Genomic DNA, 21,428 nt, shown 5'->3' on the forward strand with positions numbered 1-21,428 from the left:
TACCACAATAAAACACATAATAAAAACGTAATTCATTTTTCCTGAGCGCTCCATCTCCCTGTGCCTTGGCAAGCTATTAAAAATTTGTCTTCATTTTTCTGGCAAGAGCCTTGTACCTTTTCATCTTTAATTTATGAGAGCAGAATAGCTACTGACAAGCCCTTATTGCACAGCAAGGGGCTGCATTATTTATAAGCTGCCAATGGCTGGCTCAGGGGAGATATTTGCAATATTCCAGGGCCGGGAGAAGGAGGGGGACAGATCCCTGATGTGCCTGTCCCAGTCCACTCCCTTCCCCACCCTGGGCAGATGCTGGGTGCAGGTGTTCTTCTGGCTGCCCCTTGAGGGGAGCAGCTCCAGCCTGGTCTCTGCCAGCCCCTGCTAGCTGTGGAAGCTGTGGCACAGGGTGGCTTTGGGCTGCCCAGCCCTTGTCTCGTCGCTGCTGTATCTGCCCATCTTGGCCTTTGGAGCAGTCTCACTCCATCCTTCAGCATGGGGCACTGCAGAGCACGGTTGCCTCCATCCCTCCTCTCCGTGACTGGACATTCATCGCTCCCTCCTGGCTGCCCTATCAGACAGAAAGCTGAGGGGGAGGCAGCTGCTGCCCGCAGGCTTGCCAGGGTTCTGCGACAGCAGTGATGTGCTCTGCAATGTGCTCTCTGATAGCTGTTCATAGAAAGTGGGATAAAAATAGTCCTGCAGGGAAGGCATAGGAGCAAGGCCAGAGCTGTCCTGTGAGCGGGCTGCAAGAGGGGGTGTGGGTGTGGGCAGAGCCAGGGTGACGCTCTGGCCTCTCCAAACCAGCAGCATCCAGGGCAGCAGCTTAGCAAAGCTCTCTGCGCAGCGGCGAGGTCCAAAGCCGACTGTACTAAAAAAAACCCTCCCGACAGCTGGATAAGCTTAAACACATGCCAGGCCAGCCAGAGCTGCTGCAAAGGCAGTGGGCTGGAAAGCAGAACCCAGCCCCAGGGGGTGCAGAGGCACCCCAAAAGCCAGCCTGCCCCTCTCTCCTGCTCCCATCCTCACCCCAATAGCAGACCCTTTCCACCATATACAAATTAGTGAGCAGCACACTTCTCTTTGCTGTTGGTTTTGTATAAACAATCTGCCTTTATTGTTTGGTATATATAGGTACATTATATGTATATCAAAAATATCTAGAGGAAACCACAGTGCACTTAAAGCTATTTGAGAAGGTCCACCTGAAAGCAAGCACTCCAGGAGGGGGTAGAGTAACCCCTCAGGGGAAGCCCAGCCCTGAATGCAGATGGCATTAAAATGAGAATAAAAACCAAGACTCTACTGAGATTAAAATGTGCCATTTGCTCTGGGGATGGAAGCAGCAGAAAGCCAGATTAAATCCCCAGAGCAGCCTGGAGGAGAGCAGAAGGTGAGCTGGGAGCACATGCCTGTGCTGGGAGAGCTCCCCACTCTGAGTTCCAGCCGCTACGTGCAATCTATCACTCACCCCCAGCTATTTTCAGTATGGGGAGTTTTCCTCTCCAAAAACTGCTCTACCATCCCCAGGCACCAGCTGCTGAACCGCTGGGCACTGTAGGGTGCCTGCAGAAGTACTCTACCTTCAATTGCTGATTCTCTGCTGCCTCCTAAAGCTGGGGAGCACCACTTTCTTCCTCATCTCACATTATTTTTCCCTCCACCACAGCTCACAAGGTCCCTGGTGTTGCTGCCCGCACCTCCCTGTGCACTGCACAGAGCCACAGGCGCACGCAGAGAGGAGTGCACCATGGTGCCAGCCAGGAGGTCCCCAGAGCAGGGCTGAGCCGGGCACGGGGACAGGGTTTGGTGTGGTGCTGCATGGCTGCAGGCACCCCGGGAAGCAGGGCTGAGCACCTGGGACCTATGGACACACAACGGCCAAGGGAAAGCGGCAGCAGCCCCAAGGGGATCCAAAGGGCAAAGCTCAGCAATGCGCTGGCCTGGCAGCTCCGTGGGACACATCTCGGCCACCCCAGGACCTGCTCAGAGCCCTTTGTTGAAGTAGACGGTCTCCAGCCATGGATCTTTCTTCCGGATCTGATCTTGGACTTCAGGCTCCAGGCTGCTCACCGGCATTGAGCTGTAGAGGACACGGATACAGAGGATGAAGGGGGATAGCCACCAGGGGCCTCAGGTTGGAAACTACCTGCTGCACCCCATGGGGAGGCTGTCCCCATGGCCCAGCACAGACCCTTGGGTCTGCACTGCTGCCTGTGCACAGAGCAGTGCGTGCACTGGTTTAAGCCCCTGACTGCTCAAAAAGCAAAATAATCTTTTCAGAGTCAGAGAGCACCCCCACCCCACACAGGAGCCACACGTGCAGGCAAAGTGCCTGTCTGTACCTTTTCTGTGGGAAGAGTGCACAGCACAACGGGGTGGCAAACACCAAACTGCGAAGGAAAGACATGGAAAGGTGAAGCTGGCTGCATAAATCACCCAAACCCACCCATCGCCTGATCCCAGCAATGAGGCAGGCCAGAGCTGTGCTGGGTGCTGAGCCGGGAAAGGGCTACAGAGATGTCCTCTCCAAGCTCCAGACTCTGCATTTGGCTCCTGAGGAGGGGCAAAGTCTGTCCCCCGATGATGTGGGGGAACAGCAATGCTGAGTAGGAGACCGTGGCAGGCTTGAGAGACACCAAGATGAAGCAAAACAACTCCTGGTGCCGGAACCTCATATCCCATCCCATCTGCCTGGGGTGCAAGTAGCCTGGCCAAGCTCTGGCATCTCCTCAGGAAACTTTGGGGCAGTTCTCTCCCCCCACTGCCAAGCAGGATTCCCAGCAGCACTGCCCCATACACCTGGGCTCAGTATCTGCCCAGGGCAGCAATGCCCATGGATGGAGGAGGACTTACCAGAGTCCCACCAGGCTGACCTGCAGGGGAGCATTCAGGTACGGGTACCGCTGCCAGGGACAGGGAGAGGATGTGTGTCAGTGCGGTGGACAGGTCAGGAAGGTGACTATTCCCCAAGAGGGTGCCAACAATGTGCCAAGCTTGGTGGGTGTCCCTACGCCCACCTGCCCATCCCAGGTTCACTGGTACCTTCAGGAAAGCTCTCTTCTCCAGCATGTTCATGATCACTGGCGGAATGGCTGAGGCAGGGAAGAAGGAGATGAGCTCCCAGTGCTCACAGTTCCCTGCCAGCAGTGGGACCCCATCCCATGCTGCCAGGGATCAGCTGCAATCTTCCAACACAGGTGGAGGAAGAGACACTCACCCATGGCCGGCGCTGCCATGCCAATGCGGGACACCACCACCTGGAAAATGGCCTTCTGGGCTGCTGCTGTGGATTCGCCCAGGCGGTTCCCATTCTCATCCGTGACAGGGATCCCCAGCTTGAGCTCTCTGCAGGGACACAGGGGGCCAGGGGGCCGCAGGGCACAATGGTGAAGGGATCAGGACAGGGACATGTCTCCAAGGGAGGCTGGCATCCTCCTGTACCCCATCCACTGGCTACACAATAAATCAGAGGGGTCTCAGCTGGAGGCACATTCACGTTTGGCAGCAGTCCTCAACAGGGCTGTACAGGGACCAATAACCCCCTAGGTTGCAACCAAGTGCTTGTACCCTCAAGCCATCCCCCCACGCTAACGATCAGCAAGGAAGTGCCTGCATTCCCCACCAGTGCCTACGAACTGGGGCAAGCCTGTCCCACCTCAGGGGCTCACCTCTGCCTCATCAGCGGGATGTTGATGCAGTTGGCAGCTGCCACGGCCGCAAAAGGCACGTACCGGCCGATGATGGCTGGCAAGTGCTGGGGGGAAAAGCAGGAGAACGTCACATAGAGGGTCTGGGGGCAGAGCTGGCTGTCCCTGAGTCTGCCTCCGTCTTCCTGCAAGACCTTGGGGTGTCCCAGCCCCACTGGAGGAAAAGAGTTCCCTCCTACCCTGCAACTCTCAGCTGGTAAAAGCTGCACAGACCAAAGGGTATGAGGGGACCCAGGTCCCCTGCCAAGCCTGGACACAGGCTGAGGGGTGAATAAAGCCTGGAAATACATCCAGAGCAAGGCTGGAGGGACAGGCCATCTCCACAGCCATCACTGCGGAGAGCAGTTGCCTTGTGTGGTCAACCTCAGCAAACCCCTTTTCTTCATTTTCTCCCCCACCCAAAAGGTGAATCCCCTCAGAGCTCAGGGAGATCCCATGGGGAGGGTCCACATCCCCCAGTTGCAATGGCCAAGGATCAGCTTACCTTGGTGAGGGATTTGAGTCCCAGGGCTGTGACAACTGCCCCCGTGGTTGCACTCACATAGGCTGTCCCCAGCTGGCTGAAAGAGCAGGAGGTGACACCAGTAATCCAGGTTGCCCCTCCAAAGGAAGGAACACCATGCCCTTCAAGAGCATCAGGACATCTGGGTTCCTCTCTCAGCTCTACCACTAACCCTGGCAGCCCCAATGGCATCTATCTCTGCCTTCACCAGGTCTCCATTGTCCCATCTTATAGTACCCTGCTATGCAAGGAACACCCTGGTGTTTTGGGGTGCCTTGAGGACCTGGTCAGAGAGACGCTTACCTGGGGGTGATGGGTGCATCTCCGCTGCGGTTGGTGTAGTTGACAATGGCATTGAAGGACTGGTTGACCCATTGCCAGAACAGCACGGCTGGTGTGGTCCTGCCAGAGAGAGGAGGGTGCTGGGGACACTGGGGGATGTTACCCATGCTCCTACAGCACAAGTACGAGTGGGGTACGGGACACGTGTCCCCTCCTCACCCCAGAGCCAGGAGGATCCTCCAGGCATCCTCTTGGTCCTGAGGTGAGGAGAGGACAGGTACCTGTAGAAGGTCAACATGCAACCAGTGATGGTCATGTTCATGGGGACCTGAGCAGACATGCGCCCCACAAGGATCATCTTCTCGCCCGTGTCAGGGTGGAAAGCCGAGTCATAGATGTACTTCGCCCGCCAAAGCTGGTCCTCTGTCAGTCCAGGGTGTACGGTGCCTGCCCTGCCAGGAAAGGGTAACACCTGTTGAAAGACCCTCTGCCAGCACACATGGCCAAACTGCTCCCCCACACCATTTGGGGCAGCTGGGAGATGCCTTAGGGACCAGCCAGGCAGTTTTGGGGGCTTTGGCCAGGGGCGCCAGCATCACTTCTATTCCCACTCCTGGGAATGGCTCCTGCCCAGGAGCAGTGCTGAGGGTACATCCACCCTCCCAGTGGGTACCTGTAGTCCTCCACCACCCGTCGGGCTTCCTCAAGTGTAGCCCCTGAGAGCAGCAGGTTGCGGGGGTCAGTCACCATGAAGAAGTGCTTGGCCCGGCCCTGAAAGGTGCTCTGGTCCCAACGGGGCTCTCGGATGTTGATGGTGGCAGGCAAGGACGGTGGCATCTTCTGTCAGGGCAGGGGATGAAAGGGTTATATGGAATGTGGTGCCTGCATGTCCCCCCCACATCCCTGCTGCAGCAGCTCTGTGCTCCCCAAGCCTGGGGGGACAAGGGGTGAACAGGAAGCCCCTTTGTAAAGGAGCTCAGCAGCGACTCCTGAGCCCTCCCGGCACTTGAAGCAGTTTGTGGGTGGTGCGACCTGTAATGGGACTGCACCTCGCAATTCGCCGAAGAGAAACCCCCGACCTCGCCCACACCAGCCACCACAAATCAGGGACCCGCACTCCAGCAGAGCACCCCGGCCACAGAGGAGGGGACAAGGACCCACCACTTGGGGCCACAGCTGCTGCCAGCACCGGGAGAGCGGAACGAGGAAGGGCACTGGAAGGAGGAATGTCCCTCCCGGCAAGGCACCGACACACCCGGCGCGGCTCTATTTCCACACCTGCCCTGCCCCGAGGGAAGCGGGGCTCTCCTCCCTTCCTTCCCGCGCCCAGCATCCCTCCCGCCACGCGTGACCCCCCCCGCACAGGGACCCGGCGCACTCCCCGCACTCACGGCTCCCGCGACAGCGCCCGCCGTGCCCGCGCCGCCGTCGCCGCCGCCACCGCCCCACTCCCGCCCCTGCACGCGCTGACGTGCGGCCTCGTCACGGGTGGGCGGCCCCGCGCCGGGCGGGCGGGGCGGGACGGGGAGGGCGGCGCGCGGGGGGCGGCGCGCGGAGGGCGGCGGGGACCACGCGTGACCGGGGCCGGCGGCGGGGGGAGCGGTACGTGCCGAGCCACACGCGGTGCCCGCGGCCCTCCCGCGCTTGTGTGGGCGTGCCCGTGGGCGTGCACGCGCCTGCCCATGACCGCGCGCTTGTGCCCGCACGTCGGCTCGGCTTCCGTTCGCTCGGGTGCTCGTGCGCGCGTGTGTTTGCACGTGGGTGTTCACGTGCGCGTTTCCGCGCGTCCCCGTGTCAGCCGCGCGCGTGTCCCCGGGGTCTCGATGCCCGCGCCACGCGCGCGCGCGTGTCCGTAGCGCCGCGCTCGCACGCGCCGCGCTGGCGGCCACGCGTGTCGCGGTTGTTGCGCCGGAGCGCGCGGGGACCGCGCCTCCGCGGGAGTGGGCGCCGGCTCGTGCGTGGGGCGGTGCGTGTTGGAACACGCGCGTGTGAGCGGGGCCACGTCCACGCGCGTGCGGCGCTCCGCGGGTGTCTGTGAGTGCGCGTAAGGGCACGGACACGCATGCCGTGGACGTGTGGGTGCATGGGGTGTGTGTGCATGTGGGTGCGTGTCCCCACGCCGGCCGTGCCCCCCCAACCCCTCACCCCAGCGTTGTCGGGGCGGCCCCCCCGCGGCGGCCCCCGCCCCCGCCGCCCGCCCGCAGCCCCCCCGCAGTCCCCGCGGCCGCCGCGCATCACCTGAAACCGCCGCGGTGTCGGGTTCGCGCTGGCGGCGTCGGGCCCCGCCGGGGGGTCACGGCCGGCCCGGGCTGGAGGCGATGCCCCCCGGGAAGGGGGACACGGGGGGATACCGGCTCGCATCACCGGAGTGAGCGAAGCGGAGGGACGCGACACCCCTCCTCCCCTGACCGTGCCTCAGTTTCCCCTGTGTGCCCCCGGGATGCTCTGCGCTAAGGGAGGAGGTCAGGGGGGACGCCACATCCCTTGCCACACGCAGCCTCGCAGGGGGTCGCGCCCCCGGACCCCCGCGCGGGGGACACCCACGGGACTGCCCCCCCCCCGCCAGCTGCAAGGCCAGCCCCGGCCGCTCTCGATTGACAGCTCCCGCGCCCGATGGCCTCTCCGGTCCCACAGGGAAAGCCAATCCCCGCGGCCGGGGGGGCAGGGGGCGGTGCTGCCCCCCGGCCTCGCCTTCCCCCCCGCGCTGCTGCCAGGTGTCTCTTTCGCAGGTGGCACCATGGGGACAGGTGAGGAGGGCACGGGGCGGGGGGGAGGGAGGGACGGCGGTAGGGGGTCCCCTGCGCCCCTTCGAGGAGGGGACACTCGCGTCTGATGCTGGCGGGGGGTAGTGGGTGGGCGCTGTGGGGGGCTGGCAGCGGCGGGGATACCGGCGTGTCTCCGCGGCCGGGGCCATCACTTATTTATTGAGGTCAGGCTGGGGCGAGCGGGGAATGAAGTGGGGGGGGCACCGTGGTGGCGTTTCACCCACGCCTGGAAAATCCCCGCGGGAACTGCCTTGGGGACTGGTGCGCCCATCTCCAGCCGCCTGACGTTGGGAATTCCGAGTGACTTCAGGGAGGATGGGAAATGGCTCTGTAGCATAAAGCTGATGTCCCCGTGCCCCCTCTCTGGAGCCTTTCCGGATTTGTGCTGTCAAGTAAAGCCCCTTTGCATCCCCTGTTCCAGATTTACGCTGCAAGGGAGAGCTCCTTTTCACCCCAGCGTCCTTACCCCAGGGCAGGGCAGCCTGTGCCCACACCCCCATGGTAGTACCCAGGAGCTATGTGACAGTTTGATCTTGGGACAGCGTAGGACGGGAAGGGATCAGGCTGGAGAGGGGATCACAAAGTTCCTTGTCCCTTCAGGCTGTGTTGCTGCGCCTGGGACCTGTCTTGCCACCGGCGAGTGCCCAGGCCAGCTGCCCCCAGCATTGCACTGCTAAAAAAGAGCGGTGCCCAAGCCCGGGCATGTGCTTCTGGACTATGCCATGTCCCCTGCTGGCTGACGGGCAGCCCTGGCCCTGTGAGGACGCAGCCAGCCCTGAGCCAGACGCCAGGACGCCGGCGTGCCCAGCGCCACCATGGCCCAGGACTGGGACGCGGTGCTGTCGCGGATGACGACAGGCAGCCGCTCACGGAGCTCCAGCAGCGAAGCCAGCCTGGCTCCCGGCTACCTCCTCAGCAAGCAGAGCCGCCTGCTCAATGGGACCCCGCGGAGCAGCCGTGCCGCCTCCCCCATGGGCCGTGTCATCCTCATCAATGCCCCCATCGAAGGTGTGTGGGGTGTCCCGGCCCCCTGCCCACCCCCATGGCCAGGAGGGCCCCAATGGCTGAATTCCCTGGGTCTAGGGGCAGGGAGGGCTGTCCTGGGCCGGGGGATGTTTCCAGGGAGAGAGACGCCCCTTGCCATTGCACACACAGCGTGTGTGACTCATCTGCTCCCCTGTCCCCACAGCCAGCAGCAATGAGAGTGATGTCATCAATGCCATCACAGTGGAGAAGAGCGTGGACGGCAAACTGGGCTTCAGCGTCCGTGGCGGCTCCGAGCATGGGTTGGGCATCTTTGTCAGCAAAGTGGAGGAGGGGAGCACTGCTGGTAAGAGGGTCAGGGTGAGGGACGTCAGGCACATGTCAGCAAGACCCTCTCAAGGAGCTCCCATTGACATGGGATCGCAGCAACAATGTCACCCTTCATGGTGGAAAGCCACCATTTGCTCCCTGCTGCCTTTGGCCATGAGATTTGCAGGCTGCCCAAAGTGAAGGGCAGGACATAGGGGTAGGCAGCCCTGTGCCAATGATTCTGAGCTCCATCCCCAAGCCACAGCAAGGTGACAAGCCACTCAGTGCAGTTGTCAGGTACCCCTGCCTCTGTTCCCAAGGGGTTCAGAGCAGGTGGAGGAGACATTGAGGGAGGGGATGTCAAACAAGGGTATCAGTACCAGGTCAGGTGCCCAGATGAGCCATGTGTCCCCTGTAGAGCAGGCCGGGCTGTGTGTTGGTGACAAGATCACAGAGGTGAACAGCGTGAGTCTGGAGAACATCACGATGAGCAGTGCTGTCAAGGTCCTCACCGGCAACAACCGCCTCCGCATGGTGGTCCGGCGGATGGGCCGTGTGCCAGGAATCAAATTCTCCAAGGAGAAGACGGCATGGTGAGCAGGGCATCTCCCATGCCAGCACCCCAAAACCCAACCCCATGGAGGGCATGCTGAGGGAGGTTGGTGACGGATTCTGGGCAACAGGGACGATCCCTAGGGGACCCCCAGGGTAGAGTGGCATCAGAAATCTCTGGCAAAGGTGGGGAGAGACCAGGGTGGGATACAGGATGGGACAGGAAGGTCTGGAGCAGGTAGGGTCGGTGCAAGTCCCATCCTAAACACTCCCCATCCCCATCACTCTCTACTGGGTGCCAGCAATAGTCCCATCCTGCTGGAGGACAAGAGCCAAATCCCTGAGACTACCTACACTGTACCCATGCTCCAGGGTGGATGTGGTGAACAGGCGCCTGGTAGTAGAGAAGAGCGGCTCAACACCATCGGAGAGTGGCTCCGAGGACGGGCTGCGGCGCATCGTCCACCTCTACACCACCTCTGATGACTATTGCCTGGGCTTCAACATCCGCGGTGGCAGAGAGTTTGGCCTCGGCATCTACGTCTCCAAGTACGGCTGCCCTGGGGCATGAAGGGGTTGTGACACCCCAATCTCTGCTGTGCCCATGCTGGGGCTCAGCCCCTCCTCTCTGGCTGAGCCCCCGCACTATCAGAACACTGTGGGCATTACCACCATGGGTGCTGAGCCACGGGGCAACCCAAGTGGAAGCATGGGGCAGGAGCAGGACTCCAGAAGAGCTTGGCCCCATCCTGCCCCCCTGCTTCCCTAGGGTGGACCCTGGAGGGCTGGCGGAGCAAAACGGCATTCGGGTGGGAGACCAAGTCCTTGCAGCCAATGGAGTCAAGTTTGAAGACATAAGCCATAGCAAGGCAGTGGAGGTGCTCAAGGGGCAGACCCACATCATGCTCACAATCAAGGTACCCACGTCCTGCCCCCTGGAGCCTCAGGTGAGGCAGGGGTTGGCATGTCCCTTCACTGGCACTGCCCCTGCTCAGCCCAGCGCCGGGGGCTGGTGCAGCTGCTGGCTGGTTGGGTTTCAGGTGGGTGGGAGGGGGGGATGCATTATTCATGGTTGGCACCAGATCAAGTTCGCCGGGGCAGCCAGCACTCACTGACCCCTTGTCCTCTCCCCCTGTGCCTAGGAGACAGGCCGGTTCCCTGCCTACAAGGAGTTGGTGGCCGAGTACTGCTGGCTCAGTCGCTGTAAGGGCGGTGCCGCGTGGGTACTGGCAGGGGCACTGGGCTGGGGCACGGTGGGGCTGGGACTCACACGTGTGTGATGTCTGACCACTGTAGGGAGGGAGAAGGTCTGCATACCATGGGGTCCCAAAGCCTTGGAGGGAGCAGGGAGCTCCCTGTGCCACTGTTAGCATACCCACAGGCCTGATAGACTTGCAAGGTCCCAGCTGTCCCCCATCCTTGGAGCAGGCATGAAGAGCCCTCTGCCATGGCCAGCAGCCTTGCAGTCCCTATGATCCCACAGCATCGTACATATCCACTTTATTGGAAAGGACATGATGATCCCTATGCAATGGCCAGTAGCAGCCCTGTGGGTTCCCCACATGTCCACTGTCTTTGGGAGGGACATGGAGCTCTAGGTGGCCCACAGTGTGTCACAGCATGTCCCTGCTCTGCCTTTGCAGTGACCAACGGGCAGCTGCAACAGCTGGCTCAGACCTCGGAAACCAGCTCCTCCATCTCCTCCTACTCCTCAGGACCAGCACCAGGGGCAGTGAATGGGCTGGGGGCAGCTGCCCCAGTGCCCCCAGCCCGCACCGTGGATGTGGCCATCTCCACAGAGGATGGGCCACGGCGGGGCTGGGTGCGGGAACGTGCTGAGCGGGCCATGCAGACCGAGCCAGCCACTGAGGGGCTGTCAGAGACACGGCGCACAGTGCGGCCCCCCGAGCTGCTGCGGGACACGGCCATCCGGGGCCAGGGCACCCGCGAGACCCCTGGCACCCACCCACGCCGCACCTTCACCCACTCACCCAAGACAGCGCTTCTGCTGGCGCTGAGCCGGCCACGGCAGCCCATTACACGCTCCCAGAGTGACCTCACTGTCGCTGGTACGCACTGGGGCACAGCCTCGCACACACAGGGACTGAACCCTGTCTGAAGTCACCTTCCAACCCTGCGCACCCAGCCCTGGGAGTCCCACAGCTCAGGCCCTGCCCCATTTGGAGAGCCTGTCTCTCCACATGACAGCATCCTATAGTCCCTGACATACATGGATACCTGCCCCCCACTCCTGGGCTTCCTATAGCAAACATCTAGGTCCCTACCCTGGCACCCTATAGCCCATATGGCCCCCTGGTCACCAGTCCTGGGTATCCTATAACCCCACATAGCGCCAACTCTGTCCCTGGGCTTTCCCAGGCACCCCAAAGCCCAGCCCCATAGCCCCTGGTGATCCACTGCACCCCACAGGACTCTTTTCCAGTCAGTGTCTCCCAGTAGCCCCTTCAATCCCCCAAAGTTCTGTGCCCCCAGACAAGATTTGGGGTAGCATCCCCTCACCTCTCCACTCCAACAGCCTCTTGTCTCTGTCCACAGAGGAGAAGCGGAAGAAGGAGAAGCCAGAGGGACAAGGGGCACGGGGGGCTGCCCCAGGATTGCACCGCTCCAAGACCCTTGTCAACCTCTTTTTCAAGGGGGGCCGTGCCACCAGCCAGAGCTGGGCCCCCCCCAGCCAGGAGGCCCCTGGCTCTGATCGCTGGGCACGCTCCAAGTCCCCAGGGCGCTCTGACGGGGACAGAGGTATCAGCCTGGGTGACAGGGCAGAGAGGGACTCGACCTGGGATTGTTCCCCTTTCTGTGGGCCTGTTGTGGCTTCCCTGGCAGGAAGGGAGCATAGGGAGGGGTTCCCCAAGCACGAAGTTTTGACAATGGGCAGTGATGCTGCTCTCTGCCCTGGGCACTCATCGCTCTCCATCTCCATTGCAGTAGGCGCTGTGCAGAAGTTTGTCATCCGGAGCCTGAGGCGGGGTAACAGGGGTGCCCGTGTGCCTGGGGGGTTGTGGAGCAGGCTCTGCATGTGCCTGGCCCTGCGCTGCTTGTGTCTGTCCTGCTCTGGTGTGGAGTGAGCTGCTGGGGTAGGGGGGGATGGGAAACTCTCTGGGCTGACTGGGGCAGTCTTTGCCCCGCTGGCCATCCCTCCTTGTTGTGCCTCCCCAGAGAAAAGCCGGCGTGCCAGCATCCTGGGCCCCATGGGCATCGCCACCCTGCAGCCCAACGGCAACGACCCTGAGGCCCGGCTCCCACGCATCCAGGACACTGCTGCACGTCTCCTCAGCCCCGATGAGGTGACAGCCGTGCTCCGCCACTGCTCCCGGGTACGCACCGAAGGCAGGGGGCAGGCAGGGCACAGGCAGGGCAACGCTGCCACCCTGGGCACATCCTGGAAAGTTCCTGCATCCCAGGGGCATGGTGAGCACTCTGTGCCCATGCTTAACTCTGGGAGGTAGACCAAGGAACACGTGAGGAGGCATCCACTGATCCCCCTCCTGTGCCCGCAGTACCTGCACGAGGGCAGCGTGGAGGATTTGGTGCGGCCACTGCTGGCCATCCTGGACCGGCCCGAGAAGGTCCTGCTGCTACGGGACGTGAGGCGAGTGCTGCTAGGAAATATCTGGGAATCCCAGTATTGCCCATCCTGAGGACCAGCACCAGGGGCGGTGAATGGGCTGGGGACAGCTGCCCCAGTGATTGAAGTGCAGCCTCACACATGCTCCTCAGCCCTGAGCACACTCCCCCCCAGAAGCTGCTACAACCTATCCCCACCTTTTTGCCTTGGCAGGAGCGTGGTGGCCCCCACAGACCTGGGCAGGTTTGATAGCATGGTGATGCCTCTGGAGCTGGAAGCCTTTGATGCCCTAAAGAGCCGCTCAGGTAGATCCCAGCCCCCCAGGGACCTTGACTGGGGGCAGGTAGTGATCAAGGGAGGGTGCAGCTCAGGAGGTGACTGGGGGTTCTCCCTGACTGCAGTGCGCTCACCTGCCCTCCGCCCAGCCCACCATGACTCCCCCCCCAAGAGACACCTCATCACACCAGTGCCTGGTAAGTGCCACCTGTAGGGTCTGCCTGGACACTGGGCTGCACAGTGGGGACAGGGTGGAGGGAGTTTGGGGGAGGAGAAAGGGGCTGGGATACCTGAGTGCAGGGGCTCCCAGTGAAGAAGGCATCTGGCATTCGTGGGTGTTGGGAAGCCTGGGAGCAGCACAATCTGTGGACCTTGGGTGCTGGCGTTCTTGGGGAGGGGACATGGAGTCCTCGCAGACAACTGGGGTGTCTAGGGGTCTCTAGATGAGGAGGGCCCTAGATGGCAAAGGACCCAGGGCTTTGGGGTACTCATGGGAGGCCAGCGTGGCAGGAGTCCCGGGGAGCAGGGCTGTGGGTCCCTGGGGAGATCCCTGAGCCCCTCTCATTGCAGACTATCGGGGCGGATTCCTGCTGAAGCCAGCAGGGACCCCAGAGCCGGAGGAAGCGGGGGAGCAGCAGGCGAGCCTAGCCCGTCCAAGAGCCTCCCCCAGCCCCCGCCGGCCTCACCCCCGCACCTACACCCCGCTCCCTGACGTGCCAGTGGATGCCTATGCCTCCACCAGCCGGCCCCTGCCCACCCTTGGCCCTCAGCCCCCGAACTGGCTGCTGGCTGAGCCCTCCCCTGGCAAGGGCCATGGGCACTCACGCAGCCCCCGGGCCACCTGGCGCAAGGAACCCCCCAGGACAGCGCCCAGCAGAGAAGCTGAAGTGCTGGGGAAGCCCCAGCGGGCACGGCCTCCTCTTGCCCCTCTCTTTGGGGGGCCAGGGGGTGAGGCAAGGGCTGGGGCAGCCAATGGCCCTGAAGATGCTGGCAGGGAGGAAGAAGAGGAGGAAGAGTATCATCTGCTCACCGTCACTCTCTCCAAGCTGAAGCACTCACTGGGTGGGTTGCACATGGGTGTGTGGCACATGGGTGGGACTCCAAGAGTGGGGTGAGGACCCTTCTGGCACCAGCATCAGTGGGATGGGTGGCACCCCCTTGGCAAGGGGCAAACACCAGAGCATTCCTCCAAAATGAGAATGGGAGGGAAGAGCCGTCCCTGCCCCAGTGCCTCACGTCTGTAGGACCTACCAAAATAGGGCAAGACAGAGGTGCAGCTCGCCAGGGAAATGTGGTGCCATGCTTGGGAGTGGGTGGGGGTCCCAGCCTACCCAGGTGTGAGGGTCTCATGGCTCCCTTGCAGGGATCAGCATCTCTGGTGGTATTGAGTCAAGGGCACAGCCAGTGGTGAAGATTGAGAAGATCTTCCCTGGTGGAGCTGCCTTCCTCAGTGGCATCCTCAAGGTATGGGGGTCGCAGCACATGTCAGGGGGTGGGCAGGTATCCAGACACTCCCATCCCCTGGTGCCACTGGGTTGCTGGCAGTCCTCTGGCAGTCCAAAAGTAGCTGCACTTCACCCTGCGGCCTTCCCTTCTGGGACCCAGGCCGGGCAGGAGCTGGTGTCGGTGGACGGGGAGAGCCTGCAGAATGTCACGCACCAGAGGGCTGTGGACATCATCCGCCAGGCCTACCGCAACAAAGCCAAGGAGCCCATGGAGCTGGTGGTGCGGGTGCCTGGACCACCGCCGGAGTGATGCTGCAGCCCCTATTCCGGGAGCCATGCTGTGTTCTAGAGGAGACAGATGGCTCATTCCTGCACTGAGCTGTGGCTGGCCTCAGTGCAGCCAGAGGGTGAGAGCCAGACCGGCCCCAAGGGCATGGAGCAGCTGCCCACTGCAGGACCCAAGGGAGGGCAGCACTGGCAACACAGGGGAAGGACAGGTGGTCCCTGACCCTGCTCTGGACATGCAGACAGAGTCCTGAAAAAAACACAGCCAGGGGCTTGTTTTTAATTGCTGTTTCTGGGTGGTACACTGATGAGCCAGGCTCTAGGAACGAGACGTGACTGAAATAAAGTACAAAAATCCCCCCCTGGAGCCAGGGGTGACCAAGCCACAGCTGGGCACATCCAGACTTTTCCTTTGGTTTGACCCCCCCGGGTGCCCAGCAGGGCCCCTCACCTCTGCCCATCCCCGGGGGTGTCCCCAGGGTGTCCCCAGCTGGCACATGGAGCACCACACCCCTCTCCCCTGGCAGGCTGGGCATCACAGAGGCATGGGCTTTTCTGGGGGGAAAACAGAGGGATGCTGGGGGGCAAGAGCATGGGAAAGGCACTGAGGGCAAGCTGCCCCGTGGCAGGGGTGAGGGGACACGGACTGGTGAAGTGTGAGCTGGAAGAGGGTGATATGTTTTGGTAGGTTCTATAAAAATAGAGTTATTTAAAATGGCACAGAAACGAATTCCCTGACAAACACACAAAGGGGCATGAGGGAGGCTGGCATGGGCAGAGACAGGGCACACGCCAAGTGACTGGATGACAGTGCCAGCAGGGATGAGAGGGAGGGGACAAGTCAGCCCTCCCTCTGCCCAAGGTGACCCTGGCTGAAGTCAGTGCTGCTAATCCCCAGGAGCTAAGAGGATCAGCAGAAACCAGTTCCGGGCGGCCCCAAGGCCAGGACTCAGCGCCCACCTGACCCCACATCTCACAGGCAGCCCTCAGTGTGGGCATCGATACATCCCCACCCCAAGACCTCAATGCTGAGGAGGGGCAGCGCCTGTGGTCTCCCTGCCCCTTCACAGTGGCTGCAGTTTGCAGAGCTGGGAGAGAGCAGGGTCCCCCCACAGCTCCCAAAATCACAGGGGCTGGAGGCCCCTTCAGCTCTCCACGCATGGGGCAAGGGCAGGCAGCATGTCAGATCTCGGTGGCTGCTATCTCCTCAAAGGGTGGGTCAGGTGGGTCACAGGGCTCGGGCAGGGGGTCCTCGCCCTGAAGCCGGAGATGCTGGAGCCGCTGCTCGAGCCGCCGGTTGCGCCGGTACATCTGGATGTAGCTGTATTGCAGCTGCTTCTGGTAGCGGATGACCCGCTCCTTCTCACCCTGCCACGTGCCGCGTTCCTGCTCGAAGGCATCTCGCTGCTCCTGCCCACGCCGCCGCTCCAGGGCCACTTCTGCCCGCAGCCGCTCCAGCTGCCGCCGCAGCCCCACACTGCCCCGGGACTCCTCGCTGGCTGGGGGGCATCCTTCCCCAGGTGGGGGGCACCCTTCACCAGTGCCTGGTGGGCATCGCCCGCGGGCAGCTTCCCGCAGCCCCACCACCTCCTGCTCGAGCCGGCCAGCTTTGGCACGGAAGAGGTCGGCCTCGCTCTTGCGGCGCTGCAGTTCATTGGCACAGACCTCCAGCTCCAGCGCCTTGAGGCGGGCGGCCTCCTGCAGCCCCTGTGCCCGCCGCTCACCCGCCTGCAGCTGCGCCCGTGCCTCCCGCAGCTGAGCTCGCAGCCCCAGCAGCTCGGCACCCCGCTGCGCCAGCTCTGCCTGCGCTTCTTTCAGCTGCTGCTTCAGCAGAGAGATCTCCCCCGACTTCTGGCACACCTGTGGGGATGATGGGGTTCAGGTGCCGGCCAGGACCTCCCAGCCACAGCCTGCGCCCCCTGACATGCCTGGTGCTGCTGGGTGACTCACCTCCCACTTGGTCTCCTCCAGCCGGGGTGCCAGCTCAGTGCGCTCCCTCTGGAAGGAGGCACAGCGACGCTCCAGCAGTTCGTGCTCCTGCAGCAGCTGGGTCAAGTCCTCCTGCAGCTGCTTCTTCTCCTGCTGCAACTGCAGCACCTGGAGCTGCAGGACCTGCTGCCCCCGATGTGCAGCGTGGGCCGCCTGCCGCGCCTGGGCCGCACAGCGCTGCCGCAGTCCCTCCAGCTCCTGCTCACACCGACGCTGCTTCTCCTCAAACACCTGGGCCAGGGGATGCACAGGTGCTGGGAGGGCAGCACAGCACTCTCCCACTTCACCTGCCATCTCCAAGATTGGCATCATAAGGAGGGGGCAGCACATCTCCCCCAAATGGAGGAAGGTTGGAGGAAGAGTGCAATGTGGCGGTACACACCTCTTTGCGCTCTCCTATCCTTCTGCATAGGCCCCCCATGTTAGCACCCCTAGAGCCTATAGGGCTTCTCCAGCTCCATCACAAGCACAGGTCCCAGGTTCATTCAAAAAAGGGCACTCCAAGATAAGGCACCCCAGTCTGTACAACTGGTCCCATGGGCCATACAAGGCTGCCCCATGGACTACATAGGACCACCCAAGAGGTGGGAAAAACCCACATACCCAAACCCACAGGAAAATGTATCCCTCTGCAAAAGTCTGTAACTGGTCCTCAAAGTGGGTCCCGACACCCAACCAGGGGTTATGTCGACACCTGTCTTCAGGGAAGGGGACAGGTACAGACCATGAGGACACCAGGGACATACCTGGCAGATGGCCACCTCGTTCTCATCCAGGCTGTCCCGCAGGAGCCGCAGCTCGGCCTCCCTCTCCCGCAGCTTGTCCTGCAGCTCCTGCACCAGCATGGCCTCCTCACCAGGCAGTGGAGAGCGCCCGCAGGAGCCACTCTCTGAGGAGGGCCGGCCCCGGCCGCTCAGCGAGCCCGTGCTCTTGCTGGAGGATGAGCGCCCGCTGTCCGAGTTGGAGGGGCGGCAGCCCCCCGGAGGGTCAAGGGGGCCATGGGGAGTGGTTGGCAGGGCACCCACCTCTGGGTGCTGGCTGCAGCCCGTGCTGTAAGTGGGCAGGCTGGAGAGAGAGTTGCGCCCCGAGTCCGAGAGTGTGCTGGCACGGCAGCTCAGAGAGCCAGGCTTCTCAGCACCCAGCAAGTGGGTGAGGCTCACCTGGCTCTCTGAGAGCCCTAGGCGTGTGCCTGGCTGGGCATTCCGAAGCTTGGATACCACTGGCTTGAAAGCCATAGGGCGGATTAGGGTCTTCTCCACATTCTGCCGGGAAAAGAGGGAAGAGTGAGGGGATGGGGAGGGCCAATTAGCCCTAAAAAGGGCTGCCTAGGAATGTTACAGTGGGTGCCCTCAGCCCTGATGCCTTCACACCCCAAAGGACACAGAGGCCAGTCACCACCCACTTCATCGCCTTTCCATGCGTGTTCAGGTGAGCTCCCCAGACACCCTTGGCACGATGGAGGGGACATTAAGAGCATAGGGATTGCCACTTTCCCAGGTACACCAGAAGTGTGGCCATATGACCCCATTTCATATATCTGAGCCAACAGTCCCAGTGTGGTACAGGGTGGAAAGTCAAGACTGCAGCACACACCCACCCACCCTGCTGCTGCTGCCCCCCCCCCACCTCTTCCAGCTTGCCAGAGACAGGAACAAGCTTGGGGGGCGGGCCCCGAAGGTGATCACTTGGTGCTTGGTCATCACGGAGATCATCTGAGTCGCTACAGGGGCTGGCAGGAGAGGAGGCATCAAGCCAGTCACCAGAGAAGCCCCCATTGGCGTAGGAGTGGGTCACACCGGGCACAGACACACGAGGCTCCTCAGGAGTGGCTCGCAGTAGCCCCTCCTGCTTGCAGAAGGAGGCGGTGGAGGGGTCCCCATCACTTGCACAGTCGTGGCGAGGCCGGACGGGCAGGAGACTGCCCACACTGCCCATGGCAGCAGTGGGTGAGCGGGTGGTGGCACAGAGCTGTGCGGCCCCCTCAGACACGGCCTCAAGGGGCACTGGCAGCGTCTGCACGATGGCCATGGCGGGGGGGCCCCTGGCAGGCAGGGGCACATGGGCAGCCTGCAGGCAAGGGAGACAGGACATCAGAGCCATGGACACTGACAACAGTGCCCTACCACCCTCCCAGGTGGGCACGGGGGCATCCCCAGGTCCCCAGTCACCATCCCCAATCTTACAAATGAAGGTTGGCCCAAGGGCAGGAGATACCAAGTGAATTAGAACAAAACCAGGATTAGCTGGGGGGAGTGGTACTAGGAACCCCCAAGTCAGCCTCAGCACCCAATGGAGCAGCCTGGGGCTGCCAGGGGCTCTGGGGTGCTGGTGACACAGTAGGGCAGTGGCAATGCAGTCCTGCCTCGTGCCGTGCCCTGGCGTGACCCTGCCACGGGAAGTGTGCCAGGATTGGAGGCGAATCCCGAGAGGCCTGCAGAAAGCTGGCTCACAGGCAGCCTGCCTGCCTGTCTGCCCCATGGGCATCATGGAGGGCAGGAGACAGCCCCACACACCAGGGTCATCCACTTCCTCTGCCTCACAGCCCCCACCTCTCATCAGCGACCCCACAGAGCCTGCTTTCCACCTCCAACCATCCACAGTGGGGCACAGGGTTCCTTGAGGAGAGCCACCAAGGGGGAAGCTGCCAGGTAGGCACCAGGCCCTTTCCCAGCCCCAACACACAGAGGCTTGTTCCCACCCCTCCAGCTGAGGGGGCTCTGCTGGTCTCTGCTGTGAGTCCCCCTACCCCAACCCACGCCATACGCCCGCGTGACGGGAGCCGGCCGACGGGCCGGATCCATCCCCTGCTGCCTCATCGCATCTCGCACATGGCTGCGGCTGGCACAGGGCGCGGGCGGGGGCGGGGGGGCGCTGCCCGCACGGTCTCGCCCGCCGAGCTGTCACCTGAAATCAATCCGCCTGCCAGCGCCCGGGGAGGGGCGAGCAGGGCAGAGATGCCGGCGAGCCAACCCCCCCGCCATCATCACCCCCACCGGCACGTGCCATCCCCAGGCACCGTGACCTCGCACCATGCTCGTGATACCCTCGGGTGGGCAGGTGGGTGACCCCCCCTCAACAGCTCCGCTCACCTCGCCAGCCGCTGCCCATCCGTCCGATCCTCTCGGGCCCCCGCACCGTGAACACGGCCCCGCCGGCCCCTGAAGCGGGGAGGAGGAAGAGGAGGGGGTCAGGGGACTGAACGGCAGCAGGGTCCCTAGTGCTCCCCGCTGCCCCCTCCCCCCGAAATGCCCCGGCCGGCAGGGCCAAGGCAGCTGGTGCCAGCGTGGCACTGAGGGTGGCACGGCAGCCCGGCGGCGGGTGCGCTGCTCCTGGCACCCAGGGTGGGCTGCGGTCAACCCGGGAAGTGTGGTGAGGACAAGAGCCCGCCACGGGGGACCTGCTGCTGCCAGAGGAACAAGAATCAGGGACCACGAACACCAAAGGGACATCTAATGGCACCCCAGCCAAGCCAGCGAAGGCACAGTACCCCACGCCAGTGAAACTCCCCCAGGATATGCAGGTCAAGGGGACGGACAGCCCTGGGGACAGGACAGCGGGTCCCTGCACTGCCTGGAGGGTACACGGTCACTTCTGGGGCCCCGCCAGGCAGGCGGTGGGAACAGACTTTACCTTCTCCCTCCCTCCAGCCCCCCGGCCTGCCGAGAGGGTCCCACCGCCGCCCGCGGAGGGAGGGAGTGCCCAGCCCGGCCTCCAACCACCCAGTAAAACCAGTCACCAACTGGGGGGGCGTCACCTCCAGCCCCTCCGGCCGGAGCACAGCGTTGCCGGATCCCACCGTTCCGACCCCTAAATGGCAAGGGAACAGTCAGTCCCTGCTCTGCCAGACCCCCACCCTGACCTGCTGTGGGGATTCGGGGCCCCCGGGGACCCCCGTGCCTCGACGACATCTCAGGGCCATCCCCGAGCAGGAGGAAAAAGGGTCAGCCCCCGTACCCCCCCCACATAGCCAGCACATGTGGGACGGACACCATCCATGCCCGGCTGTGCCCCTCTCCAGGTCCCGGCATCCTGAGGTTCCCTCAATGATGCTGCCCCCCTTGCCCGCCCAACGCCCCCCCTCCGCCCTCCCACCCACCTTCCACTGCCCCACTGAGCCCCAGAGCGCCGCGCCTGACCCGCGGTGCTTCCACCCATCCCAACCCCACAGCACCCTGAAATGCCCCATAGTGCCCGTGGGCCCCACTGCACTACAGCTCCTCCACACTGCCCTAAACCATCCCCAAAGTTCCCCGTGACACCCCTAAAATGCTTCACGGCCTTCCTGGGCCTCTGCTGCTCCACACCGCCCCTAAAGTGCTCCTAACCACCCCCAAAGTGCTCCAAAACACCCCCAAAGTGCCCAACGCCGCGCCTAGGCCTGCACTGCCCAACAGCTCGCCCCTGAAGCACCCCAAAAGTGCCCCGCGACCCCCTCAACTACCCCACCGAGCCCCTTGGCCTCTGCATTCGCAGGACCGTCCCGAAGTGACCCGAAACATCCCCAAAGCACCGCACGGAACTCCAGGGCCGCCGCTGCCCCCCCAGCCCCCGGACCCCCCCCAAATCGGCCCCAGGGGGCCCGGCCCCACAACACCCCACGGGCCGGTAGCACCCCCGAAGCACCCCGCCAGCCAACTCCCCGGAGCGCCCCCGCGTCCCGCCGGCCCCACGGGACCCCCGGGCGCCCCCGGCCCGGCCCCCGCACTCACCGCGGCCCCGCCGCCGCCTCCCGCTCCGCGCCGCGCC

General features: G+C 63.0%; 3 protein-coding genes across 7 annotated transcripts; 1 reads left to right on the forward strand and 2 right to left on the reverse strand.

Annotated features, from left to right (window-relative positions):
- Positions 1-1,091: 1,091 nt before the first annotated feature.
- Positions 1,092-5,987, reverse strand: SFXN3 (sideroflexin 3). 2 transcript variants are annotated; one of them, XM_084210189.1, is made up of 11 exons: positions 5,883-5,987; positions 5,165-5,331; positions 4,773-4,943; positions 4,513-4,611; positions 4,192-4,267; positions 3,669-3,754; positions 3,218-3,345; positions 3,043-3,092; positions 2,854-2,903; positions 2,343-2,390; positions 1,092-2,080 (listed from the first exon to the last, which is right to left on the reverse strand). In XM_084210189.1, the coding sequence occupies exons 2-11, from the start codon at positions 5,326-5,328 to the stop codon at positions 1,984-1,986; spliced, it is 969 nt and encodes a 322-aa protein (XP_084066315.1). In that variant the 5' UTR covers positions 5,329-5,331; positions 5,883-5,987; the 3' UTR covers positions 1,092-1,983. The 2 variants fall into 2 exon arrangements, with proteins under 2 accessions (XP_084066315.1, XP_084066316.1); XM_084210190.1 differs by lacking the exon at positions 2,854-2,903.
- Positions 5,988-7,061: 1,074 nt separating this feature from the next.
- Positions 7,062-15,081, forward strand: PDZD7 (PDZ domain containing 7). Of its 2 annotated transcripts, XM_084209986.1 has the most exons (17): positions 7,062-7,238; positions 7,857-8,264; positions 8,446-8,586; positions 8,968-9,142; positions 9,474-9,650; positions 9,871-10,018; positions 10,244-10,304; positions 10,745-11,170; positions 11,658-11,861; positions 12,048-12,089; positions 12,279-12,436; positions 12,620-12,711; positions 12,901-12,992; positions 13,089-13,160; positions 13,534-14,025; positions 14,327-14,427; positions 14,569-15,081. In XM_084209986.1, the coding sequence occupies exons 2-17, from the start codon at positions 8,072-8,074 to the stop codon at positions 14,716-14,718; spliced, it is 2,724 nt and encodes a 907-aa protein (XP_084066112.1). In that variant the 5' UTR covers positions 7,062-7,238; positions 7,857-8,071; the 3' UTR covers positions 14,719-15,081. The 2 variants fall into 2 exon arrangements, with proteins under 2 accessions (XP_084066112.1, XP_084066113.1); XM_084209987.1 differs by lacking the exon at positions 12,048-12,089.
- Positions 15,082-15,197: 116 nt separating this feature from the next.
- Positions 15,198-21,428, reverse strand: LZTS2 (leucine zipper tumor suppressor 2). 3 transcript variants are annotated; one of them, XM_084209990.1, is made up of 6 exons: positions 20,437-20,484; positions 19,772-19,840; positions 18,309-18,749; positions 17,429-17,944; positions 16,644-16,913; positions 15,198-16,553 (listed from the first exon to the last, which is right to left on the reverse strand). In XM_084209990.1, exons 3-6 carry the CDS (start codon positions 18,708-18,710, stop codon positions 15,876-15,878), a joined length of 1,866 nt encoding a protein of 621 aa, XP_084066116.1. In that variant the 5' UTR covers positions 18,711-18,749; positions 19,772-19,840; positions 20,437-20,484; the 3' UTR covers positions 15,198-15,875. The 3 variants fall into 3 exon arrangements, with proteins under 3 accessions (XP_084066116.1, XP_084066115.1, XP_084066114.1); XM_084209989.1 differs by lacking the exons at positions 19,772-19,840; positions 20,437-20,484 and adding an exon at positions 21,392-21,428; XM_084209988.1 differs by having other exon boundaries at positions 19,772-20,478.

The sequence above is a fragment of the Fringilla coelebs genome (assembly GCF_963513975.1).
Source record: "Fringilla coelebs genome assembly, chromosome: 8".
Classification (NCBI taxonomy): domain Eukaryota; kingdom Metazoa; phylum Chordata; class Aves; order Passeriformes; family Fringillidae; genus Fringilla; species Fringilla coelebs.